General features: G+C 43.7%; 1 protein-coding gene across 14 annotated transcripts in view; it reads left to right on the plus strand.

The window, feature by feature from the left end:
- The window catches only part of Slc44a5 (solute carrier family 44, member 5), a 298,312-nt gene that overhangs the window by 61,868 nt on the left and 213,049 nt on the right, over window positions 1–23,395 (plus strand). For 4 of the 14 annotated variants that reach the window (XM_006501490.4, XM_006501496.4, XM_006501493.3 and 1 more), the window contains exon 2: window positions 11,626–11,709. The exons of the other annotated variants lie outside the window; for them this stretch is intronic. In XM_006501490.4, coding sequence (XP_006501553.1) covers window positions 11,691–11,709 — 19 coding nt within the window. In that variant the 5' untranslated portion in view covers window positions 11,626–11,690. The remainder of the gene's footprint in view (window positions 1–11,625; window positions 11,710–23,395) is intronic. 14 annotated transcript variants of the gene reach the window in all.

Genomic DNA, 23,395 nt, shown 5'->3' on the forward strand with positions numbered 1-23,395 from the left:
TTGGTCAACTCTGATGTTCAGTCTTCACATGATCTGCTCTATTAGCAAGGCTTCTAGGGAGTGTTTTGATTGGCTTAATGGAATCCTAGAATTTCAGCTAGACCTTTTCAGTATTTTTATCTTTTATTGAATTATTCTTTAATATCCTGTATTGGCTTCCCTATTCTACTCAGCTGTTTATTTGTATTCATTTCACATTCAGTTAGGAGTTGATTTGTATCCTCCTTGATTCCACTAAACCATCTTATCCTTGTGCTTTTGAATTCTTTGTATTTCCTGTGATCGTTTCCATTGGAAATTGCTGCTGTGCAGTTGCCTTTTATCTGGATTCTTTCATGCTCCTTTTATGTCTGCATTTGGACTTCACATCTGGGGTTATTCCATTGGTTGGATTTTACAAATCATTTTATTTATGTCTATGTGTGAATGTGTCTGTGTATGTATGCTACATGCTGAAGCCAGAAGAGGTCATTGGATCTCTGTATCTGGAGTTACAGGTGGTTGTGAGCTACCTACATGGATATTGTAAATTGAATTTATGCTCTTTGTGAGAGCACCAAGCATTCCTAACACTGAGCATTGCCCTAGCAAACACTCGAATTCTTTTTTTTTTTTTTTTTTTTTTTTTTTTTTGGTTTTTCAATACAGGGTTTCTCTCTGTGAAGCCCTGGCTGTCCTGAAACTCACTCTGTAGACCAGGCTGGCCTCGAACTCAGAAATCCACCTGCCTCTGCTTCCTAAGTGCTGAGATTAAAGGCCTGTGCCACCACTGCCTAGCTTCAAATTCTTAAATTAGGTATTCTTTTTTACTTGAAATATTTGTATGTCCAACTGTGATTAGATTGCAGTAAGTTCAGATGTGTAGTTCTGTAACTATGTTCCCAGTCCCCATTGTAGGGTAAAAGGTCTGATACCACTGCCCAGTTTGAAAACCCATTAAAACCCAATAATCCCTGAGCTTGAAATGTCACCAAATCCCTGGGCTTGTCTTGAAATTCCACCAATCCCTACCTGGGATATCTCTGCCTTGGAAAAGGCTCCCCAAGAAACCCCATATAAAGCCTGCCTCCTGGTCAGCTTGCTGCTGCTTCTCATCCGAGCAGAGGCAGCCACGCTTTTAGTTTCCCTCCCCTCCCAGTAAGTCTCTTGTGTGAGATTTGTTGTGTGGTGTGGTTTTGTAGTATTCCTTGCCTCCAACCTGCCAGGATGCTTTTTCCCCCAGAGCTGTTACACTTCTATTAGGGAAGCCTTTCCCTTAGTGCGGCAGCACTTCTATGGAAAGAAGGAGCCTTGGAAATACTAAAACCTAAATAGTGGTCATAGCCTCTTTCCTGCCAAAAACGTTCAAGGTGCGATCCTGGCTACCTGTGTCCTGTTCATGTGCAGAATGTGAACATTAGCCTAACAGAAGACAGAGCACTCTCACCAGGGAACACCCAGGAACTGGTGCTGTTTGCAAAGCCTCAGGAGAGGCAAGGTTGTCATAAGGAGTGAAGTTAGGCTGCAAGTTCCCTTCCCACCTGTTTTTACTCTTGCTTGTCTGCTCAAGAGTTATGAGTTCTCTCCCAAGAGATAAGAAAACCTTTCCTCGGGGTCTGCAACCCTATAGGTGGAACAACAATATGAACTAATCAGTACCCCTAGAGCTTTTGTCTCTAGCTGCATATGTAACAGAAGATGGTCTAATTGGCCATCACTAGGAAGAGAGGCCCCTTGGTCTAGCAAACTTTATATGCCCCAGTACAGGGGAAAGCCAGGGCCAAGAAGTGGGAGTGAGTGGGTAGGGGAGCAGGGCAGCAGGGAGGGGAGGGGGAAGGGGAGGGTATAGGGGACTTTTGGAATAGCATTTGAAATGTAAATGAAGAAAATATCCAATAAAAAAAGAAAACCCTTCCTCATAAGCAATTATACTTTCTCCTCTTCTTTTCACTTCTTCCTCTTAAACTCCCACATATAAATCTATAATAAAAATCTTTCTAAAATGAATAAAAGATCAGAAACCAATATGTCATTAATATCATCTTCATCTCCATGGTTGCTGCCATAGCATTCAAATTTCAGCAAACCCAGGTGTTTTGCTTGTTTGTTTTTCTGGAAAACACATGCGATTTGTTAGAAAAGACAATGAAGTCTTTCACCAAGCCGTGTTTTTCATTCATAGCATGGCAATGTCCATTTTCAGGCTGTCTTCTACATGTCAACTGTGATATATTGAAATAGAATTTTCAGAAATCTCGATTCTTAAGCTTTTATTAACAAAAGTGAAAGGAATGGTAGAATTATCATTAACAAGTATTATATCTACAACTATGGGATGGGCGTGGTAGAAAGTTACGAACACCACAGAATCTCAGAGCCTCAGGTAAAACTTTCTCTCAAAGCTATGATGACAACACTGAAGGGTATCACCATTTGTTCAGAGCTATAGAAACTCAACATGGACAGGTTTGTTGAATTAGTCACTGTGGACCAAGTTTTCAGAGTACTAAGAGTTAAGAGTTTGAATGAACAATGACACCATCCAAGAAACTCAAAAGGTCTACTTTGTACATATAAAGTTTCTGGCTTTTAGCCACCTGGTTGGCACGTTCCCTCATTCACTTTTGAAGGTGTTGAGGGTGACTCACAGAATACCCTCTGAAATCTTGTTCTTAAACTGTAAATGGTAAATTTATTTGTCATCTTGCCTTAGAATAGAGCTTTAAGTGTTTTTATGTTGTTAGTGACTTCTCCATTGTAAATTTTGGCTCATTTGTGAGGTTTGTGGGCAGGATGTAGTGCTCACACGTGTATTCAGCAGCTCAGCATCAGTGTCATTGTGCCTCCTCAGTGCTGTGTGCTAAGGATATGGTAGTCAGTACAGGCCACTAGAGATGCAGAGACCACCAAAGATATTGCACGTATGCTGCTGAGGCACAGTTAGTGGCTGACAACACAGCCACAGAGAAAGGCTTCATGACAACCACAGGCCATGTGTTCACAGGTACTAGCACCTTCTCTGAGATCTTACTAAGGGAGCGACCCTGAAGACAGCTAACTTCAGAAGGCAATGACTGAAAGGAAAATATGAAGGAAACCTTTTGGAGGCTAGAGAAGGATTAGGGAGAGATTATGATAGAAACTAAGGAACATTTTGTAGTAATTTGTTCATTTGGAAAGTTCCCATACATGATGTAATAGCATTGACAACTTGACACAACCTAAGATCACCTGAGGAGGATGTCTCAGTAATATATTGTCTACCTTGATTGAACTTTGGGTGAATGTCTATTGGTGGGGGCGGGGAGGAGGTGGGGGGGGGAGAGGAATTGTCCTAATTCTTGGGAGAGGACATGCCCACTGTGGGCAGTACCACTCCCTAGGCAGCAGCTCTTGAACTGTATAAGCTGAGCACAAGCAAGTGAGCATACACATATCCATTTCTATCTTCTCTTGACTATGGACAGGATGTAGCTATTGGTTTGAAAGCCCTACCTTGACTTGCCCACTATGATGGAGTATAATCTGAAGTTGTAAGATGATATAATCTGCCTTCTCCCCTAAGTTGCCTTTTATCAGAGTATTTTATTACAGCAACATAAATGACATTAGAACATGTGTTTTAAAAAAACAAAAAGGAGCCGGGCATGGTGGCGCACACCTTTAATCCCAGCACTCGGGAGGCAGAGGCAGGCAGATTTCTGAGTTCGAGGCCAGCCTGGTCTACAAAGTGAGTTCCAGGACTGCCAGGGCTACACCACCACCACCACCACCACCAACAACAACAACAACAAACCAAAAAGGAGCATTAATCTAGACTCTAACGTATTCTTGGAACTTTGCCTACTGTGTACTTACTAATTAATTCATGGTAACTCTGTGAAGTAGTACACTGTCAAATCTGGAGGACTGCTTCCAGCCTGATGTCAAGGTGTGTGCTGTTCCTCAGAGGACATCCTTGCTCAGCCTCAGAAAGTGGGTTACTGTGGTCACCAAGAGATTAACATGCCATGCAAATTGATTCTTTCTAACCAAATTTACAGGAGTCTGATTATGGACTAGAGAGTCCATTTACAAACTGTACAGGGAAATTAGCTGCCAAGTAGACTAGAATGCTCTGGTCAGCCTGTCAACACATGTTAGTCCCTATGGGAGAGAAAGCTTGGGGAAATAAAATGAAGGCTGCAGGATGCTGAGGGAGTAGGGAGTTAGAGGGATGTGAGCCAGTGCTTTTTATAAGGAAGTTGTAACACTGTGCTGGGGCCCGGTGTGCCAGTGTGCTGCTCCACCATGGAAATGCGCTCGCTGGCCTAAGGCATCTCAATCCTGTCTTCAGCCATCCAGGCTCTACCCTCTAAGTACAGTTCAGATTACAGCAGTTGTGAGCAAATTTGGAGGGCCTGAAACCTTGTACAAAACCATTGCTCTGGAATGGCTGAGCATCTGAGTGCTGCCAAGGAGGGACAGAGATGCTACATATGGAGTAACCACAGTGACAGACAGGGCAGTGCTTGTGGCATGGCTTGGCCATATCAAACCAATATAGGATTGACTGTGTTTGAGGAACTAGTTGGGAATATTACATGATTTTCCAATTTTGTTTTTGTTTCCAATTTTGTTAACCACCCTTAACAACATTTTGCTTTTGTAGCAGGTAGATGTAAATGCATATCAATTAAAAACATGCCTAGAAAGTCATTTCTTTTTTTTAAAGAAACATTTTTTCTTTTCTTTTTTAAAGATTTATTTATTATTATATGTAAGTACGCTGTAGCTATCTTCAGACACCCCAGAAGAGGGTATCACACCTCATTATGGATGGTTGTGAGCCACCATGCAGTTGATGGTATTTGAACTCAGGACTGAAGGAAGATAAAATATTGTAACTTGTGAGTTTAGGAGCCCACGGCCCTGGCCTGGGACTGAGAACAAAGCAGAACAGCCCCCAGGCATGCCAGGGCAGGGCTGTTGTTAAGGCATTCCTAAGAACATCTTGACTGTAAAGATAAAAAGGTATGCAAGGACCAGCAGGGCTATATTATCTAAGTCAACACCATCTGGCTGGAACCTCCCCTCTGTCTATTGCTCCTTGGTGCCGGGTAAAGTCATACATCAACTGGTTGCTCTGTGAACAAAGATAAGCCCCCAGCCCACAGGAACAAAGTCCTGATGCCCTGTGATCTTTCTGTTAATGTTTGAATAAGCCAATAGTGTGTCGCTATGCTGAATTCCACACCCCTAAGCCCCTTACCCCATAAAAACCCCTAGCTTTCAAGCCTCGTGGCCAACATCCGTTATCTCCTGTGTGGGATGCATGTCGGTCCAGAGCTCCGTAATTAAACGTCCTCATGTAATTACATCAAGAGATGGTCCTTCGTGATTTTTTGGGTGCATGCCAAATTGGGAATTGGGGGGGCGGTTCTCCACTAGATCTAACAGGACCTTCAGGAAGAACAGTCTGTGCTCTTAACCACTGAGCCATCTCTAACTCCTAGAAAGTCATTTCTTAACAGAGAGCTATATAGATTGGGCCCATGAGGTCTAGTGTGTCCATATTTGTACATTTTATTTCTTCTTGAAATTTATTCTTCCTCCAGCTAGAGTGTCTGAGTAATGATTCATCTCTTTGCTTCTCCTGACTTCTGTTCTCGACATCAGCAGCTTGTGCCAGCTTCCCTCTCAGATGCGTGGTGGGTCTTGCCCCCTTTTGTCTCCTTTCTGTCTGTGCGGGTGCAGTTGTGGACCACGAACACCAGCTCATCTGCCTTCCTATTGATCAGTCTCTTGTCCTGAGAATAATGTTTACAGTGATGTAATATTTGCCTAATACAAGTTTAATTATTTCAGTTCTCTAAAATGTACACATTTGTACGTGTCTGTTGGCATACTCACTGTTTGCAGCCATTGGCAGCATACAATTCCAGCATATCTTCATGACCTCCAAAGACGCCCTCAGTCCATTTTTGTTGACCTGATCATCCTAGCCATCTTCTGAGAACCCGTAAACTGTCTTCTGTCTCTATGATTCATCTCTTCTGGAAATATGTCAGCTGATAGACATCTGGGTTAGCCATTGTGGCTAATAAGGCCATGAACATTGGTGGGCATGTATTCGGATGCCCAAGGAAGCAGAGGATGACAGGAGTGATGCTCAGTTGTAGCCTGTTTACTATGCAGGAGGGAGAAGGATGTGAGTCTGAGGAGCCAGGCAGGGCCTGACCAGCCTCTGGTGATGGTATGGGCCTGTGGCTTCTGGATCATTGACTTAATGCTTACATTTATAATGTGTCGTCCTTACCTGCTTTTCCGACTACTGACTCAAGTCATGCCAAGACTCCTTGCTTCAGTGTCTCCATTTGCAAAGTGACATCACTGAGCCACACGTAATCAGCAAAAGTCTTTTCTTGCTCTGAAGATCTGTGACCCATAAAGCCGTAGTTTCAAGTATTTTTGCTGTGTAAAATTGATGCTGCCCATTTTTTTTGATCTTACTGGTGAATGGTTTTGTGAAGTGTGGGTTTGCATTAGTCCTCTTTAGATGAAAGGGCACTTTCTACTTTGCTGTTTGCCTCTGAAAAACTGTGTATTTGGGACTTGTAGCTAAAATGCAACTTCAGAAATAAGTGCTTTAGAAATGTTTCAATAACATTAGTAGAAAATAGCCTATGGTATTTTTAGCACAGTGGTTAATTAATACTAAACAAAAGGTCGCTAAGTTTCAGAAAGTTAGCAAAGCCCCTTTTCATTGAAATGAAGTTAAAAGGTCAGTCATTCACCAAGCATTTTTGAAGCTTGAATGTGAAATTAAACTAGCAGCATGTAAGGAAATTAGTCCTCAATTTATAGAATTAGTCTAAATTTTCCTTATTCTTTTAGACAGTAGGAAGCAACAAAATGAGATGGAGGCTCTGTGCTGTATAGTTTCAAGTCAAGTTGACACAAATTAAAATCATCTGAGAGGAGGGGCCTCAATGAGAAATGCCTCATTAAGATCAGGCCACAGGCAAGCCTGTGGGGCATTTTCTTAATTAGTGATTGATGGGGGAGGGCCCAGACCATTGTGGGTGGTGCCATCCCTGGGCTTATGGTCTTGGGTTCTATAAGAAGCAGTCTGCACAAGCCACGAGGAGTAAGTCAATAAGCAGCACCCCTCCATGGCCTCCACATTACCTCCTGACTCCTGGTTCCTGGTTCCTGTTTTGCTTGAGTTCCTGACCTGACTTCCTTCAATGATGAATAGCAATATGCAAGCATAAGTGGAATAAACTCTTCCCTCCCCAAGTTGCTTTTGGCCATGGTGTTTCACCACAGCAATAGTAACCCTGACTAAGACAGGCACACTCTTAAGATTCTCAGCAGGAGTCAGTTTTCAGGACTGGGTAGCAAAGCATTGCAATTAGACAGGTCTGGTTTTAGGTTATAATTATAATTTTGAAGCAAGAGTAAGGAGGTTCAATCAACATTTTGTGAAGTAGGAAATGATTCCGTTGGGCAGTGTGAGCACTGGATTCTTCACATTGTGATGCAAACCTGAATGAAAACGTGAGGATGCATAAAAACAGTCTCAGATATTCTTCCTCACAAAGTCTCACATGTGGACCCACCGAGAATAAAGTCACCAGCTGAGGGGCACTGTCAGAAAGTGAACAGTTGTAGCAAGTGGTAAATGTGGATAGAACATGGAAGGTTGAAGTAGCCATTTTGCAACTATTGATTCTTAGGAACAGCTGGCAGATATTGAACTTACAGAATAAAATATTTACATGATATCAAAGTTCATACCAAATAGTTCTTATTAAACAGTGACAGATGGAAACTTTATAGTGGAGAAATGACCAGCACCACCTTGTGGGTGGGTCAAAATCAGTAACCTTAATGGTGGGTAGCTTGAGATGATTTCTGATGTCAAGAGCTGAGAAACAGTAACACTATGTATTCAGTACTCCTCTTGAAAACACATTGTTTGAAACATAATTGAGTAGAGATATAAGGCCACAGGGATCACTATTCAAAATAACTACTTAGCTGCTTCGAAAATACCCAGTGTTATTAAAAATGAAGTATGAAAGACTATTCCAGATGCAGGAGACAAAGACTGACATGACAACTACATGTCATGTGTAAGTCTAGATTAAGGTCAGAAAAAATTTTGACAAAGGACTTATTGGAGCTACTACAGGCACATGAACACAGACTGTGCACTAGATTGCTGGATTACACAAATGTCCTGTGTTAGGAAACAAAGTATACATGGATAAAAGCAATTCGGGAAGTGACTAGAAATGGCTCAGGAAGTGTTTTTTGGTGCATGTGTGGTTTTATTTGTGTGTGTATATGTTAATGTGTTTACCATGTGCTTGTGGGTTAGTGCTTGCATGTACATGTTGATGGGTTGTATTTGAGTGGGTGTTAGTGTATTTTCATGTGGTTGGATGTACCCATTCATGTAGACAAATCACATGTGTTTCCCATGTGTACCCATTCATGTAGAAAGACAAATCACATGTGTTTCCCATGTGTACCCATTCATGTAGAAAGACAAATCACATGTGTCTTAGTTAGGGATTTACTGCTGTGAACAGACACCATGACCAAGGTAACTCTTATAAGGACATTTAATTGGGGCTGTGTAGGCATACATTTTTTGCCACCTACGTTTAATAAGGGTTCAACCTCTCCTCAAGCCCACCACCAGCAGAGGTAGTGGAAAAGAAAAGTTATTAGGTTAGGGGGGAAGTGGACCTCTTCATCAGTAGTTCTTTGGGGGCAAGCTCGATCTTCTTTGGCAGCAGTTCAGTCTCATAGCAAACACCAAATACAAATCAGCAGCTGCAGTCCAGCCCTCTAGGCAGGCAGTCACCACACATGAACCAGCAGCTGTAGTTCAATCCTAAGAAACCACAAGGCTTCCCAACTGGCATGATACAGGGCCGGAGAAGCAGCAAGTTCACACAAGCTCACAGAAGCAGGGATCTCATGAGTAGTTCTTGGGAGAATTCCTCTCAATGGCATTGTTACCACAACCACAACTTGAGCTCAACAACACTATGTAAGGTGAACCAATACATGCTTGTCGTTAGCAAAGAATAGCGAGGTTGAGCAAACCAAATTAATGCTCAGAGCTCACCTCCCGCTGTCTGTCTGTGGGGTCAAATTTATACTCCATCATCATGGGTCCTTTCTCATGTTTGCTATATCAAAACATCCTTTCACCTGTGTCTGCTCCAGCAAAACACCCTTTCACCTGTGTGCCCCAGCAAAACATCATTTGACATAATTGACTTTCCAAAGAAACTAGATTTTCCACTTCAGAGCTGGCTTACAGGTTCAGAGGTTCAGTCCATTATCATCAAGGTGGGAGTATGGTAGCTTCCAGGAAGTCATGGTGCAGGAGGAGCTGAGAGTTCTACATCTGAAGCTTGTTAGGAGAAGACTGGCTTCCAGGCAGCTAGAACAAGGGTCTTAAAGCCCACACTCACAGTGACACTTCCTCCAACAAGGCCACACTTCTGTCTGGTGGCAGGGTCCTCTTGCCCCACAGAGTTGGGGTTCAATAGGACTCTTAAGCTATTTTGTATCACAGAAGCATAACACAAACTTTGGACTTTCAATGTATAATGACGGAAGTATGTATGATTTTAGTTTAGTAATGTAAGCCCATAAGAGAATAGTCTAAGGCTAACACTAGAGTGTGTGGGGTGCAAACTGACAGCTTGCTCTGACTGGTAATGGCTTGCCATCATTGTTAGACATGAGATTCCTTTGATCATCTTAGTCTCAAAATTTTATTTATTGTTATTATTATTATTTTGTATGTACATGTATGTTTGAACACTTGTGTGGAGGTCAAAGGGCAGGAGGTCAAAGAACAAGTTCAGGAGTCAGTTTTCTCCTACTATGGGTTGTAGGGACTGGATGCAGGTGACCAGGTGTGTGGAGTGTTTTCACTCACAGGGCCATCTCATCAGCCCTTCTTACAGTCTTGATCACATTTGAGCAAGACATCAACCTCTTCTTAAGAACAGAAATTCTTAGAATTCCTGTGAGTTACATCTTGAACACTTCATGTTTGACAGATCTCCGTTGGGAGCACCAGGTGAAGGAATGGAGTCATAGTTTCATAAAAACATCTTACAGTTTACAAATTGCTACAGAAAGATATTTCGGTTTTAGTCACTAATTTAGTTATAATTATTGGTTTATATTATTCAAAGGACAGCAAAACAGTCAAAGGCAAATATCCAACACAAATTATCATCTTTGATTTTAAAGCTCAATACTCCCAATACAAGCATGTCAGAAACATGTTCAGAATGTGCAGAAGGGGCACATGAACAGCCTACGGAGAAGGAGGTAAAAATAGTAAGCACAAAAGTGTTTGCCTCCAATAGTGGGTGCAATGGTAATTTTAATGAAGGGCTGTTTCTGGCCTGTGAAATTAGATTATTCAACAACAAGCAACAAAACCCTTCTAGCAGTCTGAGTATCTAAAGGCATACACTTAGTTATGTGATAGACACATTGATGCCATTTGACTTTACTTGGGCATTATGATCATTTTTTTTTTGAGATTTAAAAAAACATATTTTATTTTTAATTATATGTATATTTGTGCCTGTCTGTGTGGGTATGTGCATGAGGGTGGAGTGCATGTGGAAGCCAGAGAGAATGTTTAGACCCTGAACAAAAGTTGTAGGAGACTGAGCCACCAGATATGGTGCAGGGAACTGAACTTGGGTCCTCTCCAAGAGCCATGACCTATTCGTAACTACTGAGCCCCAGTGTTCTGAAGGATTTTCAGTGATATGGGTATGCTGTCAGGTTCAGTGTTCAAAGCAGCAAAGAAGACATGTGCTTTCAGCACGGGCACTCTTGATAACAATCCTGTGGTTATGGAAGGTGCTAGAATGCTGGTTGAAAACGAATGTAAAGCATCTCCTGGAAACTGTTACTTTTGTAGCTTTTCTTAAATTATGTCAAAACAGAAAACTTGGGGAAAAGCGCTGAAACGCTGAAGAACACAAATTTCAGCGCTGGTTCTATTACTTACATGTATGCAAATATCATAAGCTCATTATTTTACATAATTAGTGTATGTTAATAAAAATTGAAAAAACCCTCTTCATAAAATTGAAAAAACCCTCTTCATAAAATTGAAACAAACACACACACACACACACACACACACACACACACACACACGCACACACACACACATACGCACGCACAGGCACACGCACACGTGCGCATGTGCAATCACTAAAGTGAAAAGCAAACACCATTCACTCCAATGAATGTGTTAATCAGCATGCAAGCAAGACTTAAAAATCGATGTCAATGCTCAACAAAGGGCGCGTGGGGATGAAAGGCAGGGGAGGCGCGAAGGTTGGGGTGCTCTTCCCAGGTGCCCTGTGGGGCGTGGGAGAGCTGGGATGAACTAAGCAGCCTGCTACCCACAGCTCCAGCTCTGTAATAAACAGAAGCTGCTCCTGCCAGGTCCACGGTTTGCCTTTGTTAACTCTCTGGGCTTTAGGAAACACACGCGAGGTAGAGGGGGTGATGGGTGTATTCCTAAGAGGTTGGTTTTTCGATGAGTGAAAGATCACTGACATCCGGTAACCATTTTCATACTTGTTTTTATCACAGACTCCTTTCTAAGCAACTCAAGTTTGCGGTGATTCAGTTCAGGCCTTCTGAAGAGACAGCCTCTTATGTTAATGAGTGACTCAGGTAACCACCTACTCCAATTAAGCCTCTTTGTGTTAAATATTCAACTTTGTTTAATGTTCCCTAAGGACAAGTGGAACCATGACTATGCACCCCAGTATCATTGCCCGCTAGTGCCTTAGTGAGACACTGTGGCTCTGTCCTACCTGACACCCCACAAACAGGATGGGGTGTCTTCCCTGCCGGTGGAACTGGGGTTCCACTGCAGTGGTTCTTTGGAGGAGACAAGCCAGCTGTGAGGCTTGTGAAGGTAGGTCCCCTCCCTGAGCGGGCTGCGCTCCCCTGAAGCTACTCACTGCTGCCATGCCATGCCATGCCTCTAGCCAAGCTGTTAGCGCTGCGGCCTGAAACGGAAGATTCCGGGTCCAGCCACCAGTCTCATTAGAGATGCTCCACGTGCGCTGTTTGTTGGGTGAGAACACTGACTTCCACATTGCCCCAGTTCAAACCATCCCTCTCTCCAGGATTAGATGTTAAGCCTCCTTGCAGACACAGAGCAAACCGGCCTATCTGTACCCTCTTTAGACTTGGTCTTTGAGTTTTGAGACATCACTCATTCGGTAAGAAAGTGAACATTACTTGTGTCGGGGCCAGTGATATTCCTTCCTGAAGGGAAGTCTGTCTTTTGCTATGAAAACTCTCGTTTAAGTAGGAATGAAAGTGTGAAATGCCAAACATGTAGCCGAAAGTTGAGGGCAGCTTTGGTCTCTGGCTGAGCCCTTTAAAAAGATTAAAAGAATTATTAAAAATTGGATCTAAAGGTCTGTCTAGTAAGACGACTCTTGAGAGCGCGTGAATAATATACGTATACGTTCGAGGACTGCAGAGCTCCTTTGCTGGGTGGCTGCCAGTGACTCACTTCTTATCCTGGCCACGTATCACAAGGGATGCTGGGACAGATCAGGTGCCTTCCTGGGTGGACGCTGTTGACCCTAAGTTGAATAACCAACTTATAGGACATTTTAAATGGACAGATACAGTATTGTTAACATGCTTAGGGACGACTATTTCAATATTTCAAAAGTATTTGCTCCTCAGTGGAAGGATAGCAATCACCTCAGAGTATAAGGTGGTGATTGTCGCTGTGCATGGTGGATGGCATGTGTACACTCAATAAGTGACTATCCACACACGATAGCCATGGCTTACCAATGGCTAAGACCAGCTTGTGTGGCTTAAAAACAGCACTACTACCCTGCCTAACCTTGCCTTGAGAAAAAGACTTCCTCAGGGCTAGACAAAGCTAGCACGCTGCTGGACTCAGGAACCAGGATGCGGCTGTAATTTGGCAGTTTCCTAGGCCATGCGATTGTTTATTCAGTTCTTAACTCTCCTCTTCAAACATTAAATAATGTAGATGACACAGCATAACTTCCCCCATTGGAAATAAAATCCTATTTTCATTGTGGCAGGAAAAAAACAAACAAACAAACAAAAAAACTCCCACTAATTACTGCTTCTGTTAGCTTCTGCTGAATGTCAGGTTGTTTCCAGGTCTTTTGACTTCGAGCCGAAACTGATCTGTGATTTTTTCTCTTTAGCACTTATGAGTCAAATTCTTTGTCTTTGAGTCTTTGAGTCTTTGCTCAGCCTACTTAATGAAGAGTTTTATGTTTCATTTTGGTGCTGGGGCTCAAACTTGGGAGCTTGTCTATCCCGGGAAACTGATCTTTTACCGACTTGCCTTCCAAGGTCTGTCTTTTTCTCTGTAAAATCCCCTGTTGTGGGGGCAGTTTATATACATACCATGAAGAAAACGTGTTGATTAGAAATCTGTAGCAAAGTCTCCACAGTATAACAAAGGTCTTGGACAGAAGGATGAAGCTTTCCCACTCAGAGCAGGGCAACAAAGCCAGAGTCACCAACTGTGTCCTCATTGCCAGCCGCAAACATCAGCAAGCAACAATTGACCTGTGAAGCTACACTGGCCTCTGAAATAAGGGAAACTCATCAAGAACAGTGACCAGGGATTTATACAGAACGAACAGAAGGACATGTGGGCAGAATAGACATTCTAAGTAAACATCTGTATTTGTTGTGGTTTGAATGGGAAATGTTGCCATTGGCTTGGGGGAGCCGTTAGGACAGCCGTTCTCAATGCCTTTGGGGGTTGTATCCTGCATATCAGACATTTACATTATGATTCATAACAGCAGCAAAATTACAATTATGAAGTAGCCATGAAATAATTTTACAGTCGCAGGGATCCCCATAACTTGAAGAGCTGTACTGAAGGATCACAGCATTAGGAATGCTGAGAACCTCCTCTTTAAGAGATGCAATCTGGAAAGGAATGGGGCCAGGCAATAAGGCTGTATAACCTGGTCCCATTTCTTGCTCCTGTCTCCTGCCAGTGTGGAATATGTTACCAAAATAAACTCTCATTTAAGCTACCTTCATCAGAGTTTCATTACGGCAACAGAGGTAACTAAGGTGCTATTCTGTCCAATGTGCCTTCATTCTGTGGGGGAAAAAAGTACAAGTGGAATTCTGGCATGGACAAATTCTAACTGTGTGGCTTTGATGCCATTATATATTGATGGATAATGGTGACATCATTAATATACCTTTTGAATTTGTTGGGCTATGGTGGATATAAGAAATATATATTGAGTATAGTTGGGAGAAGGTGTTCTGGGTAGGCTTGGCCCTAACATCTAGAGCAGGTCACTGCCTCTTGCTGTATCTCAGTCTGTGCTATTGCTCCTGTGACTGAGGAGAGGGCATGGGGGGGCACCCATATCCTGTACATAGATCTAGTCAACATGTAGCCCCAGGGCAGCAAGGAAATGCTCACATCAGAGGCAAAGAAGAGAAGACTTGGGCAAAGTATTTAGCACCAAAAACTGCTTCAGAGAGAAATAATACATTTTGCTTAAACTGATGTGAATTGTTGTGTGCTTGCTACAAAGCTCACAGACATTTAACTTGGGTTTTCAGGCTGGCAGTGTCCCGAGTTTGCCGCTTTAGCTAAGTGGAAATGCCTCTATTCCCTTTCTACGTCTTTAGTAGACAGGAAGTCATTACAGCGTGTCTTAAAAGCACACCCAGGATTTATGCGTATTAACATCTTAATTTTGCTAAGTGCCATGCGTCTGGCTTTTACTCTCCTGCTAGGAGATGCTTGGAAAATGACATCTCATTATAAAAGTTAGGAATTAACATCATAGATAGTATTCCATAAGCAAGAACCTGTCTTCCTGTAATCTACATTTATCTGTATGTTTAAACCAACACCCTCCCCATCTCCCTGTGTGTGTGTGCACATGTGTGTGTGTGTGTGTGTATGTGCGTGTATATGTGTGTATGTGTGCATGTGTTTGTGTGTATGTGTGCATGTGTTTGTGTGTATGTGTCCGTGTGTGTGTGTGCCTTACCCAGCAGTATTTTGAGACAGGGTCTTCCTGTGTAATTCAGGTTTGCCTCAAAACTACTTCCCATTTGCTCCTAGAAACAGGACACTAGGTTTACAGAAAGTGCCACCACATGTGCCTTCAAAACAAAGATTGACTCTTTCTCTCTTTCTTTCTCTCTCTCTCTCTCTCTCTCTTTCTCTCTCTTCTCTCTCTTTCTCTTTCTCTCTTTCTCTTTTCTCTCTTTTTTTTCTCTCTCTCCCTTTCTCTCTCTCTTCTCTCTCTCTCTCTATATATATACACATACATACATACACATATATGTACACACACACATATATATGTACATATACATATGTATGTATATTCTTTATATATATTTTCCATTATATATGTTACATATATACATAATGGAGAACGAAATTAATTTTTATTTAATTTCTATTGTAAGCCAAGCATTTTACTGGGCAGTTTTCTGGTGTATATATTTTTCAATACTCAGGTTACAGGAGCTAAATTCTTACTATGATTATTTCAGAGTAAATTAAAAAAGAAAACATTTGGACTCGGATATGGGAATTAATTTGCCCATAGTCATAGAGCTGAGAAGTAACCCTAAATCAAATCTTTTTGACTTCTCAAAAATTATTCCGTACTTACCATATTGAAGAACAGGATGCCTTCCAAGAAGTTGAATTTTGTAATGAAAACAGGAGTATCTTAAAAAGGCTTTTAGTGGCTTGTGAATGGCATCTCAAGTGTTCACTACTTGGTGAGCAGGTACCTGTCTCTTCTCCAGTTGCATGTCATAGAAATTGGTCCTCTAAGCAGAACAGCTGCCATGGTCATCGGCCCAGCTGTGCCTGCTTGCAGAAAATCATCACAGCTGGCTTGATGGTTGCTGACACTTTCTGAGAGTAGAGGGGCTGGAGAGGGTCACTAGACCTCCCCTGACTATCCCACTATTCCTTCCAGGCACTTGTGTGCATTTCCTGTGCCCTCTAGATCTCAGAAGCTATGATTAGGGTCTACAGACAAGGAAAGGATAATGGGAACGGGCTCTGTCTAGGCAGCTATGAGGAAGCCACCATCCATGCTGAGTGAAGACCTTTGCATTGAGGCTGCTTTGGGGGTCACCCACATTCTTGCCAGCAACCCCTCATCCACGCTTTCTAAATAAACCCCATAAACTCCCTGGTTCCACATGATAAACTCTGGTAGAATCTCACTTTGGTTTGTGGTTGGGACTTGAGGAGGAGGGCAGAGATGTTTGTGTGTCCTCTAGGAAGAAGTCTCACAACAGCATTTTCACTGAGAATCCATTCAGTTTGAGCCTGGAAAAACACTTGGCTAGAAAGCGAGGTGCTCCAGGTCCATCTTCAAGAATGACTGACTTTCTACCTGGAAGCCATGATTGCTCTGTTTAAAGGCACTATCAGCAGGCTGTCTCAGTGTTCCTTCATGGCTGTGTGGCAGGTGCCTCAACAAAGGATTGATTGTCCTCTCTTCCTTTAAGGATGAGTGGGGTTCATTCTCTTGGGGTGAAAGGTCTGCAGATAGTACCCACTGCTGGGACCTTGTGACAAGTGACACAGCGGCTAGCGTGTGTTAACTGTGAAGTCACACTCTGTCGTTGGTCATCATGATGGCTGTGGTTAGAGCAGAAGCAGGCTCTAGCTGTGTGAGATGATACTGGGTTTCTTCCCCTCAGAGAAGCAGCTTCAGTTACCTTATGCTTAAACGGAGAGGTGGGATAAAGACAGGAGGTGGATGTATCAGCAGGTAAGGCGCACTTTGGCAGGGCTCATTTTAGCTGTGTCACAAAGATGACTGTGATCTAGTTGATCTAGAAAGACATTCTGGGAGAGTTATAATCCTAGAATGTGTGGGTCATTTTCACGGTGATGGAACAGACAGGTTGGCAGGCTTTGGTTTCCCTCAGCTCTTCCTTATATCCTCTCAAATGTGAATTTTCATAACATTTAAATTTAGTGATAAAGCCATTTTCAAAAGAGTCCTTTGTAATTATTAAGGGAAATCACCTTTAAAACGACAGCTGTGATGCGTGACCTCAGGAGATTGGCACCCAGTTTCTAATAATAAGTTTTTTTGCCCTCTCTTTCTGAAACAGCAAAGTTATAATAGTCTGTTTTGCCTATTTCCAGTCACAACACATTCTAGGTCTAGATAAATAAACTGAACTGGAAAATAACAGGCTGATCAACCTGTCTGCCACTCTCCTGAAAGCTGTCATTTTTAATTTCAGTATTATATTCATGAGCGTTGATATGAAGGCCCCTCTGTCAGAGCTGATCGTCTCATGTTTTGATTGGAGTAGGAATATAAATCATGAATTTTAGAAATAGATTAAAATCTAAGGGCAGGAATTCCTGGATACAAAATCATGAGGCTGGTTCTGCCACTGTGTGTGTGTGTGATGTGTGTGTATGTATGTATGTATGTATGTATGTATGTATTTGGTGTGTGCATGTGTATGTGTGCAGGCATTGGCATGTGCCCGTGTGAGTGTGTATGTGGTATGTATGTGGTGTGTGTGCAGTGTGTGTACATGTGGTATGTGTGTGTGCGTGTGTACTTATTAGCATGTGTCTGTGTGTGTGGTATGTGTATATGTTTTGTGTGTGTGCCACACACACTATGTTTCTTAGCATCAGTTTCCTTAGTTTTAAGGAGCAAGATGGTTATGTTACATTAGCCTGACACCCGGGTGTCCCCTTCATCGAATGGTCTTGTCATGTGTTTGTGGAATGCTGAGCAGGGAGTGTCTTTAGGCCCAGCTGGCAGGACGGATGGGCAAAGAGAGTGAATATTGACCTCCTGTGAATTTGATAGCCTCTGGATAGACTAACTGCTTCTTTCATTTCATTTCATTATTTTTCCAACTCAGGAACTGTTCTTAAGGTTGTTGAAGACTGAAAGCAAGGCAGCCCAGCCTTTGAGACCACTGGGCAAATCCGAGCTGATGTGTGTCAAGGTGTAAATTGTAAAATGTAAATTGCTGTGTAAAGTCTATGAGGGCGTTGTGGGTAATTACCTGTGAGCTCTCCCTACTGTTTCCTTTAGGGTCTGTTTTCCAGGCAGTTTTTGTGGCATGAGTGGCACTACCTCCCTCTGTGAATTCCTTAGATAATACTCATTCCACTGACACTGTCAGGATGTCAGAGCTAAGCTGTGCCTTACACACAGTAAGCGAGGGCATTCAGACCTCTACACTCACAGAGCCGCGAAACGCAGTGCTCAAGGCATGGAAGCTGACCTTGAGCAGGACAGAAGGAAAATGGGTTGAGAGAGAGCCTTTAAGATCCAGAACAGAATTTGAGTATAACACAGAATAAGACGAAAGCACAATTTGGAACAAGAAATGGGAGGCAGGCATTGTCAAGTTTCCATAGGAAACACCAGAGTTTGGTGTTTGGGCAGAATCGGATAGGGCTGGGCAGAGTTGGATGGGGCAGTTTGATAGGGTGGGGCTGGGCGGGGCAGAGCGGTGATGGTTGCAGCTTTTGGTAGAGGAACCCAGGAAACTAATATTGAGCAAACTGAAATCCCACCAGCCATGCACTCTGCTAAGGGAACCCATGGCTAGATTGTTTGATATCATTAACTGTGGAAGTCAGTGTCTTTGTCTCCCTGGAGTTGCCATTGCTGGGTTTCCAGAGCTTGTATTTCTAGTCCCTTACAGTTTGATGAAAAGGCGTTACAGAAGTTTTTCAAAGTTTTTATTTTGGAGCTGAAAGGATATTTACTGATCAATCAGAACTTGAGGGTGGGGGCTCAGAAGGTAAAGGTTCTTGTTCCCATGACAATCTGATTTCATCTGTAGGACCACACAATGGAAAGAGAGAATAGACTCCCAGAAATTGTCCTCTGGCCTTCACAGGCAAAGCATGGTACACCCCTTCCTGCTCCTGTTTAAATAAATGAAATAATGATGGTGGTGATGATGGTGGTGATGATGATGATGATGAAATAGAATAAACCTTAAGGATGTTGGGCAATCACCTGGAAAGCTTGTTAGAAATCTGATTTTCTGAGTTGTATCCCACCTTTTTTTTTTTAAAGTTAAGTATGTTGAATGAACTTGTGTGTGCTCTAACACATTTCCATGTGACACTGTTACTCATGATGTGGGCACTCTGGGGATGATTGGTCAGGTTTAGTGGAAGTCCCTCAGTGAGCCACCTCCTCTCAGGAGCCCAGCTTGTGTTCGTTGGGGTGACTGTGCTCTGGACTATGTACAGCATGCCAGAAGAGTCAAATACCTTCCGCTCTATCCCTGTGCTCATGTTGCAGGGAAGGCAACCGAAGTTGCAAGGAGCCAGCTCTTCTTCGGGTTCAGCGTTCTGCAAGTCGGCTTTGCATTCGTTTATCTGGTTCTTGACTGTACAAGACCAGAGGCTCTCAATCTACGTCTTGTAAAAGAAGGTTCAGTAAATGCCTATTGTTGAGAGATTAACGTATTGGGAAGAGGAGATGGAAAGTTTTTAGCTGCCATTGGAAATCCAATCTCTGGGGCAGAATTTTGGGCAGGCTTATCATTAAGGAGGGTAAGATATGGGGCCTAGAGATATTGAGAGGTTCATTCCCATTACAGAATTCCACACAGGGCCTTGTTGCAGGAAGGTTCCAGCAATGATGGCTCCACTTCCAGCAACGATGTAAGCTCCACTTACAGGTGAAATGAGGACTGTGGGTCCTCTAGGCTCCTGACCCACAGCTGTGTGTTTCTTAGCTCCAAGTGTGGGAGGGGGGATGGACTGGGGGTGAGGATATGCCAAGGCTGGTGGATATCCATCTGAGCCTCCCCTTTTCTGAGGAGAAGAGGAGGAGGGGTGAATGTGGGAGTGAGAGGGAGGGACTGGGAAGAGAGGAGAGAGAAGCTGCAATCAGAATGTTTAAAAAAATGTTCAGTGAGCTGATACCACAAAAAGCATTTCTGAGGCACAGCTGACCAGCTCAGCCCCCTAGAGGGGCTCAGGGACTGGCCCAGAAGCAGACCATGACTATCGACCAGCCTTGGCATATCAAGTTGCAGTAAGACTAGGTGCATCTTCTTCTGTTGAGACTAGATGAAGCAGCCCAGTTAGAGGAAAGGGATCCGAAGGCAGGCAATGTAGTCAGAGATAGCCCCTGCTCCTGCTTTAGGAGTCCCACATGAAGATCCAGATGCACAACTGTTACCTATGTGCAGAGGGCCCAGGTCTGTCCCATGCATGCTCTCTGGTTGAAGCTCAGTCTCTAGGAGCTCCTATGGGCTCAGGTGAGTTTATTATGTGGGTTTTCTTTTGGTGTCCTGAACCCCCCTGGCTCCTCCAGTCCTTCCTCCCATTGTCTTCTGCTGAATCACCCAAACACCACTTGATGTTTGGCAGTGGGTCTTTGCCAGCCTGGTTCTGCTTCTACCCGTGTGGTATCCATGTACTATTGTGTACCTTGGGGTATCCAGGTACCATTGTACATCTGGTCAGACAGGAAGGAGTGAAGCCTGTCCTGGTGGATGGGCTCCACAGGATCTCAACAGCTGTAAGTGCGGGAAAGAAAGCCTTCTTTGGAGATGATTTTCAGTGAAATAGCTCTCTCTATTGCATGTAACAAGGGTTAGATAAACCTTGGGGAGTGGGTAGGAGTTTTGGGGGTGAGTGTACATTATTGCCTGGGCCTGAGGTGCTGGGAATGCTTCAATTGCATGAAGAGAAATTCCAGGTTCTTGCTGGACATTTTCTTATATAGAGAGGAAGTTTGACCCGTGATTTGGCCACCAGGCTGTGTGACTACCTCAAGGGTGGAAGAGGTGAGGGTTGTGAGGCTTCTGTGCACTGGGACATGTAGGTCCAGAGCCAGGGGAAAATAGTCCTACTCCTGATGGACTTAGGACAATATTTTCAGGGTTTGGGCATGTCTCGGCCTCACTCTTGCTCTAGACAGGCTCCCCCAGTCACATGGCTTCCAGCCCCACAGGCCTCTGCATCAGCTTTCATCATGCTGAGTGAAGCATCTCTGATAACATTTATGCTAGGCTTCTGTCTGTAGGTATGGCAGAATATTATTGATTTCAGAGGTAGGCTCCCCTCTCATGGCAGACTTTCCATGGGTCTCAAGTTAGGCCACTCATTGGTTGGCCATTCCCTCAATCTCTGCTTCATCTTTATCTCTGCACATCTTGCAGGCAGGACAGATTGTGGGTCTAAGGCTTTTGTGGCTGGGTTGGTGTCTTAATCCCTCAATTGGAAATCTTTCCTGGTTACAGGAGATGGCTGATTCTGGCTTCATATTCCCCATTGTTAGAAGTCTCAGCTAGAGTCACCCTCATAGATTCCTGGGAGTTTCCATTTTCCTGGGTTTCTAGATCATCCCAGGGAAGCTCAACTCCAATCCAGTTGTCTTTCCCAGTACTCTCTCCCCCTTTCCTCCCCCTACCTCACTTATAAGTGGATAGTGGTCATAAAGTACAAGATAATCATGCTACAAACCACAGACTCAAAGACGCTAAGTAACAAGGAGGGCCCAAGTTGGGATGCTTGAATCTCACTGAGAAGGGGAAATAGCTTAGAAATTAAGGGGTGGAGAGAGGGAGGGTATTGAGTTGGATGGGGTGGGGATGGGAACAGGAGATCATTGGGTGTTCACTGGTCAAGGACATTTTGGCAATCATGCTGGCAAACCCATAAATATGCCCACTTTTAAGTCTTTCACTTAAAAATAAATTTCAAAAATTAAAAAGGTTTGGCAAACAATACTAGGTATTACTTAATACCAGGTAATACTTGAGTATCAGGTTGAACAAAGCTATAGTGAACCTTTGTGGCAGACAAAGCCTTTCATCTCTATATGTGCATGCGCTTTCCCACCCTTCCAGCAGGGAACTATGTAGCTGGGCTTCTGTTTACTGACCGTGGATGCCTGTGTGGGTACCTTCCCATGCTGACACTCTGAGGAACTCGCCATGGTATAGTTGTAGCAGACTCTTTGTGACTGTTAGGTTTCCTAGATCTAGGGAAGAACACCAACTTCGACATCTTAGTTGTAATGATAATAATTCATTCTCTTTCCCGTCTCCAGATTCCCATCTCTTGCCCTGGCTGTTAGAGTACAGGCTCTACTGTTAGGCTAGATCTCACTGCCTAAGTCAGGCCATGCCTCTCCACAGCTTCCTTTGGGACGGTGTTAAGTCTGTGCTGTGACTTGACAGCTCTCAATGTATGGTTCTGGACTCTTCCATGCTCTTTGTCACATATGCTGTGCTGTGCTAAGTGATATGATGTGAAATTTCTGACGCCCCTAAAAGGTGATAAGAAGTCAGATCTTTCCTGTGTCCAGAGATTAGCCTGAGATGCCTCAGGGAACCACTAGGGAGAGTGTTTTATCCTCTAAGCTCCTCAGGCCATTGCTGCATCCTCTCTGTGTCTCTCTGACTGTCTCTCTGACTGTCTGTCTGTCTGTCTCTGTCCCCCTTTCTATCTCTCTCTGTCTTTCTCTGTCTCTCTCTATGTCTCTGTCTCCCTCCCTCCCTCCCTCCCTCCCTCTCTCCCTCTCTCCCTCCCTCCCTCCCTCTCTCCCTCTCTCCCTCCCTCCCTCCCTCCCTCCCTTCCTCCCTCCCTCCCTTCCTCCCTCCCCCCCCCTCTCTGTCTGTCTCTGTCTTTCTCTCTGCCTGTCCCTGTCTTTCTCTGTTTCTGTTTCTGTCTCTCTGTCTCTTTCTATCTCTGTCTGTCTCTATCTCTGTCTCTCTCCCTCCCTTCCTCTGTCTCTGTCTCTGTCTCTGTCTCTGTCTCTGTCTCTCTTTGTCTCTGTCTCTCTCTGTTTCTGTCTGTCTCTGTCTCTGTCTCTGTCTCTTCTGTCGTTCTCTCCTCCCTTTTGATGAAGCTCCTCTCCAGGCCCTAAAGGGAAGCCTCTCCTTCCGTTTAACACTCCCATCAAGTTCAGCTCTCCATATTCCCCATTGTTTCTATCTAATGCTTTCTGTCCCCTGCAAGGCCTGATCCTGGCCTCAAGTGAGGTCCTCTCACTCTGATAAGCTCTGATAAGATAGGACTTCCAGCAGCCTCCCTTCCCCCTTAGCAGTGCCTCTCACTGTCTGCATCACAGACATTGGCCTCACTTCTGATCCGTTTTCACAAGTGAGTCCTCTTTGCACCAGATTGTAAGGATGGCACTGCGGACTGTGCGGGTTCTGGCCTGTGAGAAGTAGTCTATATTTCTTTAGCTGTCCACCATGTCTTGTGGAATGAGAGGAAGCTGCTGGGAGATGTCCATGTTGTGGTAATATGCGTGCTCAGTGTGGCACTGGCTGGACCCGCTCAGACTCCATTGTGCAACCA

Source organism: Mus musculus, chromosome 3, assembly GCF_000001635.26.
Source record: "Mus musculus strain C57BL/6J chromosome 3, GRCm38.p6 C57BL/6J".
In the NCBI taxonomy this organism is placed as follows: Eukaryota; Metazoa; Chordata; class Mammalia; order Rodentia; family Muridae; genus Mus; species Mus musculus.